Here is a 7254-nt window from a genome sequence, read left to right as displayed (position 1 = left end):
CCCCCCCCACTACCACCACCACCATCAGCAGCACCATCAGCAGCAGCAGCAGCAGCAGCAGCAGCAGCAGCAGCAGCAGCAGAGCCTTACCATCAACAGTTATAAATCCTTGTTGGGGTTTAATAAGTTTAGTAATTAAATTAAAAATGGTTGTTTTGCCACCACCAGAGGGACCAAATAAACACACTACCTCCCCTGCATGCATAATAAAGGATATATTCTTTATACCTCCTATACTATTGCTGCTGTTGCTCGTCATGCTGCTGCTGCTGCTGCTGCTGCTGCTGCTGCTGCTGCTGCTTGTGGCGGTGTTATAGAGGTATGTTACGTTATGAAATTCTATTTCTCCTCTAAAATTCGCCAAAGAAAACTCCCGCTGCTGCTGCTGCTGCTGCTGCTGCTGCTGCTGCTGCTGCTGCTGCTGCTGCTGCTGCTGCTGCTGCTGCAGTGGTTTTTTCTCCTCTTCTTTCTCCTCCTCCTCTTCCTTCTTCCCTCCCTGCTGCTGCTGCTGCTGCTGCTGCTGATAAAGAATAGCAGGAGTAAGGGCATCTAATATCCTTGCTGCTGCTGCTCTTCCCTTAGCAATTTCTCCCCCCAAGGAAGATAAACCATAACAACCAGCAGATAATAACACAGAATAACATAAAAAAGATGCTAAATGTGCAGGACGGATCTGCAAGGAGACACAAAGGAGACAGAGGGACATAAAAGGAGACAATACATATATATAATAAGGAAACAGGAAAAAAAAAGAGAAAAAAAGACATAAAAAAAGAAAAAATAGACAAGAAAGAAGATAAGTAAACAAAATAACATAAAAAAAAAACAAATGTGCAGGAGGGATGGAGACAAAAAGGAGACAAAAAGGAGACAAAAAGGAGACAAAAAGGAGACAAAAAAGGAGACAAAAAGGAGATAGTAAATAATATATAAGGAGACAGAAAGAAAAAGGAGAAAAAAAGGGACAAAAAAAGAAAAAATAGGGAAAAAAGGAGACAATAATAATGAATAGCAACAGCAGCAGCAACACCAGCAACAGCAGCAACAGCAGCAGCAACAGCAGCAGCAACAGCAGCAGGGAATTACTGCTTGGTCCTTGAGCAACTTAGCAGCAGTAGCCATAAGAAGAAGAAGAGAAGAATTAGCAGCAAAAGAAAGAGTAGCCATTAAGTAGCCACTTGCTGCTGTTGCTGCTGCTGCTGCATGCAGTACCTGCCTAGACACCCGAAATGCACGCTGCATCTCTTGCTGCTGCTGCTGATGTATATACACTGCAGCATATGCATGCAAACGTTCTGCTGCTGCTGCTGTCCATTCATCCTCTAATAATTGACGAGCAGCACGAACACGTTTTAATCGCCTACACAACAAACCCTAAACCCTAAACCCTAAACCCTAAACCCTAAAAGGGGAGGAGATAAAGAGGGAGAGAGAGGAGACGTACGGCTCTTGCTGCTGCTGCTGTTGCTGCTGTTGCTGCTGTTTTTTTTTATTCTTTTTGTAGTACATTAATTTACACGAGACAGAACTCCTAAACCCTAAACCCTAAAAACCCTAAACCCTAAACCCTAAACACTAAAAACCCTAAACCCTAAACCCTAAACCCTATTGGAGTGTGTGTATCTTACTTAGCAACAAGAATAGCAGCAGCAGCAGCAGCAGGTAATGTAATAATTCCTGCTGCAGCAAGAGAAGGATGAATAAGAAAAAGAGCAATAGATCCACCTATAGATGAATTAATATAACGAATAAAAGAAGGAATAGATTGGGTATAAACACTAATTAGGGTTTTGCTGTCTTGGGCTAATAAAGATACTAAATAAGATGATGAATAATTATGCATGCAATAAGGAGGACTAGATATAAATCCACAAAATAAATATAACCTGTACATAAATACATACATATAAACCCTAAACCCTAAACCCTAAACCCTAAAAACCCTAAAAACCCTAAACCCTAAACCCTAAAAACCCTAAACCCTAAACCCTAAACCCTAAAAACCCTAAACGCTTAAATTCTAATAGCCCTAAACCCTAAACAAAGAACAACAAACAATAAGGAGACAAATAAGGAGACAAATAAGGAGACAAATAAGGAGACAAATAAGGAGACAAATAAGGAGGAGATACACAAAAAGACATAAAAGGAGACAGCTAAGGAGACACAAAGACTGCACCAAATACACATCCTCCCTCCCCTCCTTCTTCTCCCCTAATTAGTATTTATTATTTATTATTTATTTATTTATTTATAAATAAATAAATAAATAAATAAATACGTACCTTAACCTCATTAATATTTCTTCTTCTGCCTTCTCTAATTGTTGTGTTCTGCATGCGCTACTCAAAGCCCCAACAATAAATGTTGTTAGTGCTGCAGCAATTAATCGTACCCTTCTCCCCCCTAGGAGGCCCCCTAGGAGGCCCCCTAGGGGGCCCCCAAGGGGGCCCCCACCTAGGGGGCCTCCTAGACCACCTAGGAGGGAGGGGCCCCCGAAGGGGGCCCCTCCCTCTATGGATGCCCCTGCATCATGTTGTATAGAATCAAGACAAAGCCCCAAAAGATAAGGAGTAAGCATATTGCATGCAGAGCATAGTATTAAGGATAAAGAACCAAGAAAAAGACGTTTTTTTGCCTTTTTATTGATTATTATCTTATAAAAATAATAAAGGGGATCTTCTCCTTTATTTGGATATATTAAAGAAAAAGGGTACTTTTTTATACCCTCTAGGGGCCCCTCTAATAGGGTACCATCATACTCCAAATTACTATCAGGGGGGGCCCCTCCACATTCTTGGGGGCCCCCAGGACCACCAGGGGGGCCCTGGGGGCCCCCAGATTTAGAGAGAACACCAGGCATTGGAGCTGCCTATACACCTCAAGATGAAGAATGGTTGTATATATTCTGTTGCTTCTGCTTCTGCTGCTGCTGCTGTTGCTGTTGCTGCTGCTGCTGCTGCAGGGGTCCTTATTAGGGTATTTTTTGTTTATTTATATTTATTATTTAATTAAATTAGGTCATTAATTATTTATTTATACAAAAAGAAAGACATTAAAATATCTGCAGCAGCAGCAGCAAGAGCAACAGCAGCAGCTTGCTGCTAGAATGTCTGTCCATCGGAGCAGGGGGGCCCCTTGTGTGGGGCCCAAGGGGGCCCCCTATAAATAAATAACAATAAATAAAAATAAATAAAATAAATAAAAGTAAATAAATAATTCTTTTTATTCTTTTTTTTTATTTATTTCCTTAAGGGACACACTAGCAGACACCTACGGTATATGTGTATACACACGCTACTGCTGCTGCTGCTGCTGCTGCTGCTGCTGCTGCTGCTGCTGCTGCTAGTGTCTTCGGGTCTGTCTCATGTGCTTCTGTTCTTGTGCTGCTATTTATTTTATTAGTCATAGACAATATGCTGCAGCAGCAAAGCAGCAGAAAAGCAGCACGAAGCAGCAGCTAAGCAGCAGCAGCAGCAGCAGCAGCAGCAAAAGCAGCAACTACACAGCGGTGTCTTGTGTGTATTTGTTCGTAGCTACAGACATTATTTAGCAGCAACTACAGCGGCAGCAGTAGCAACTGCAGCGGCAGCAGCTGTAGCAGCAGCTGCAGCAGCAGCAGATGCTGCTGCTAGAATTAAACATTATTTGCTGCATGCGCTGCAGACTCTACCAACAGACAGATCCTGCTGCAGTACATAGCTAGCTAGCTAGCTAGCTAACTAGTTGCGTGTCTAACTAGCTAGCTAGCTAGCTAGCTAGGTAGCTGTAGAGATAAGAAAGGAGACACAAGAGCTGGGCAGTTGCAACACCTGCTGCTGCTGCTGCAGTTCCTGCTGCTGCTGCAGTTGCTGCAGCAGCAACTAAGACACGAATAGTCTATTGACTATTACAGGAAACAAGAAACACACCCCTGTAGATTTATCTATCTATCTAGCTAGCTAGCTAACCAGCTGCTGCCTGCTGCAGCTAGCTACAGCAGCAGTAGCTACAGCAGCTAGCTGCAGCAGCTAGCTGCAGCAGCTAGCTGCAGCAGCAGTAGCTACAGCTAGCTGGTGGTACCTATAGGTGGCTGCCTCAGCAATAGGTAAGGAGACACCTAAGTGTCTCCTTCTTGCTGCTTGTCTCCTTGGCTAGCTATAGCTAGCTAGCTAGCTATAGCTAGCTAGCCATAGCTACCCCTCTTGTCTTTGCCTCTATGCTGTGTGTCTTGTCCTGTGTATGACAGCAGCAGCAGCAGCAGCAGCAGCAGCACCTATTGCTGCTGCTGCTGCTGCAGGAGCTGCAGCAGCAGCACCTTGTAGAGAATTAGGGTGTATAAAGAGAGTCAACTAATTGTCTCCTTTTTATTTGTCTCCTTTTCCTTAATTGTCTCCTTTTTCTTTGGTGTCTCCTTATCCTTAATTGTCTCCTTATTAATTAATTAATTAATTAATTAATTAATTAATTAATTAATTAATTAATTAATTAATTAATTAATTAATTAATTATTTTTATTTAATTATATTAAAATAAAAAAGAAAAAAAGAATAAAAGGAGACAAAAGAGGAGACACCTAATAAGGAGACAATTCAATGTATGATTAGCTGTCTATACACTGGAAGCTCGCTGCTGCTGCCGCTGCTGCTGCTGCTATTGCTGCTGTTGCAGCAGCAGCAGCAGCAGCACAGCACGTAATGAGGAGGAGACACCCGAAAAGGATTTGCAATACAAATACACACAAATCTCTCAAATACAGCAGCAGCAGCAACAACAATTACTGCAGCAGCAGCAGCAGCTGCTGCTGCTGCTGCTGCTGCAGTTGTGGTGTCTGGGGAGCATCAGTTTGCTTCGAGTGAGTGACTCTGCTGCTGTTGGGGTGTATGCAGAGGTATTAAGAAGAATTATTTTATTTGTTTATTTATTTTATTTATTTATTTATTTATTTATTTATTTTATTTATTCTTTATTTATTAATTAATAAATAAATAAAAATAAACAAAAAAAACCCTTTTTATTGTATATTTATTTGTTGCTGTTGCTGCTGCTGCTGCTATTACAGCCCTTTTTTAATGTTTTATTATATTATATTTAATTATATATAACATATTTTTCTCTTTTTTTCTTCTTTTTTTCTCTTAATTGCTATCCCTTTGCTGCTGCTGCTGCTGCTGCTGCTGCAGCTGCCGATACAGTAGGCAGCAGTCCCTGCGACCTTCTGTGTCTCCTTTTGTTGTTTGTCTCTTTTTTTCTTCTTTTTCTTCTTCTTTTTAATCTTAAGACACATCTTTATCATTATTATCATTATAATCAGCAGCAGCAGCAGCAGCAGCAGCAGCGGCTGCAGCAGCAGCAGCAGAACCGTAGCCGCTACAGCGGTACAACAGCTGCAGCAGTAGCTGCAGCAGCAGCACCAGCAGCAAACTACTGTGTTTGCTGCCAATCAGGCATACAGCAGACAATGATGAGGGCCCCTCTCTTCTTCTTTGCTGCTGCTGCAGCACTCTGGGGGCCCCCAGCAGCAGCAGCACTCCGTCGGCTGTCTCCTTCATCTACGGGGGCCCATCTAGGGGCCCCCGTAGAGGGTCCCCTAGTAGGGGGGGCCCTAAGGGGGTCCCAAGGGGGCCCCCAAGAGGACCCAGAAGAGCTGCTGCTGCAGCATAGGAGCAACGGGGACAGGATAAGTCTAATGCAGCAGCAGCAGGAAGAAGAAGAAGAAAAGGAGACAAAAGGAGACACATTAGGGGGAGAGACAGAGGAAGGAGACAGTATAGGGGATACAGAAGGAGGAGACAGTATAGGGGAGACAGAAGATTCAGCAGCAGCAGCAGCAGGAGGAGGAGGAGGAGGAGAGGGAGAAGAAGGAGACAATACAGCAGCAAATGCTTCCGCAGCAGCAGCAGCAGCAGCAGCACAACCAGCAGCAGGAGAAGCAAATAAAGAAGAGACAGATATAGAGGCATTGTCTGGTGTATTAACAGAAGAGGAGACACCTGAATCAGAGGGACCTGCTGCAGCAACTGCAGCAGGAGAAGCAGCAGAAGGTGCTGCAGCAGCAGAAGCAGGAGAAGGTGCTGCAGCAGAAGAAGGTGCAGCAGCAGAAGCAGGAGAAGGCGCTGCAGCAGAAGAAGGTGCAGCAGCAGAAGAAGGTGCTGCAGCAGAAGAAACAAAAGAAGGTGCAGCAGCAGCAGGAGAAGCAGCAGCAGCAGCAGCAGCACCACAAGGTATAGAGGAGACACAAGGAGAGGGTATTGAGGAGACACCTCAAGGAGAGCAAGAGGAGACAGCAGCAGAAGAGACAGAACCTGCTGCTGCTGCTGCTGCAGCACCAGCACCACCAACAGGGCCCCCCCAAGCAACTGGGGCCCCCTTCCTCCCTACGGAGACAGCTACAGGACCAGCAGCAGCAGCAGCAGCAGCTGAACCGGAGCAGGAGCCAGCTGCAGAAAGGGTACCAGAGGGGCCCCCCATGGGGCCTCCTGCAACGGAGGTAGTATCTCCAGGGGCCCCAAAAGAGGGTGCTGCTGCCACTCCTTCTCCTGCTGCTGGTGCTGCTGGTGGTGGTGGTGGTGCTGCTGCTGCTGATGCTGCTGCTGCTGCTGCTGCTGCTGCACCTGTGAGTCTATGGACCCGACGTTTCTTAGCAAGAGGGAGAGGAATGTTTGGGGCTTTAGCGCATGCAGATATAATGCAAACATTTAGTAAGAGGAACAAAGACATAAAAGATAGCCGTTTATTTATGAATAAATTAACTAATAAATTTAATTTATTAAGGAGACAGGTGCAGCAAGCAAGACAACTGCAGCAGCAGCAAATGCAGCAGCAAATCATAATGCAGCAGCAGCAGCAGCAGCAACATCAGCAAGGTACTAACCTACAACCACAACTAAATAAACAGGAAAAAAGGGAAGAAAAAAAACAACAAGACAAAGAACAGCAACAGCAACAAGAGCAGCAACAGCAAGAAGAACAAGGACAGCAGCAGCAGCAGCAAGAGCAGCAAGAGCAGCAAGAGCAGCAGCAGCAGCAACCGCAGCAGTAAGACAAGAGGATAAATTTCCTCAACAACCCTAAATGCATTTTTTAACACACAATATTCAATCACCACCTCCCTTGCTGCTGCTGCTGCTGCTGCTGCTGCTGCTGCTGCTGCAGCAAGACAACAAAAGCAATGGTTTAACTAATAATGAGGGAACAGCAGCACAGCACTGTGAAGGGACGAGGAGACGGGATCGTCTCCCTGGGATCGTCTCCCTGGGATCGTCTCTTGTGGGG

General features: G+C 44.8%; 2 protein-coding genes across 2 annotated transcripts; one reads left to right on the top strand and one right to left on the bottom strand.

Annotated features, from left to right (window-relative positions):
* Positions 1-237: 237 nt before the first annotated feature.
* On the bottom strand, positions 238-2581 carry EMWEY_00053420 (ABC transporter, putative; the record flags this gene model as incomplete). The annotated part of the gene is made up of 4 exons (XM_013480009.1): positions 238-673; positions 1213-1360; positions 1445-1531; positions 2286-2581. Coding segments are annotated over 4 exons (967 nt in total), but the record flags the coding sequence as incomplete, so codon positions are not given.
* Positions 2582-5440: 2859 nt separating this feature from the next.
* On the top strand, positions 5441-7021 carry EMWEY_00053410 (hypothetical protein, conserved; the record flags this gene model as incomplete). Its single annotated transcript, XM_013480008.1, has 1 exon — positions 5441-7021. The coding sequence occupies one exon, from the start codon at positions 5441-5443 to the stop codon at positions 7019-7021; it is 1581 nt and encodes a 526-aa protein (XP_013335462.1).
* Positions 7022-7254: the final 233 nt, after the last annotated feature.

The sequence above is a fragment of the Eimeria maxima genome, genomic scaffold (genome assembly GCF_000499605.1).
Source record: "Eimeria maxima Weybridge genomic scaffold, Emw_scaff1519, whole genome shotgun sequence".
Taxonomy (NCBI): Eukaryota; Apicomplexa; class Conoidasida; order Eucoccidiorida; family Eimeriidae; genus Eimeria; species Eimeria maxima.
This window is presented reverse-complemented; position numbering and strand designations above follow the sequence as displayed.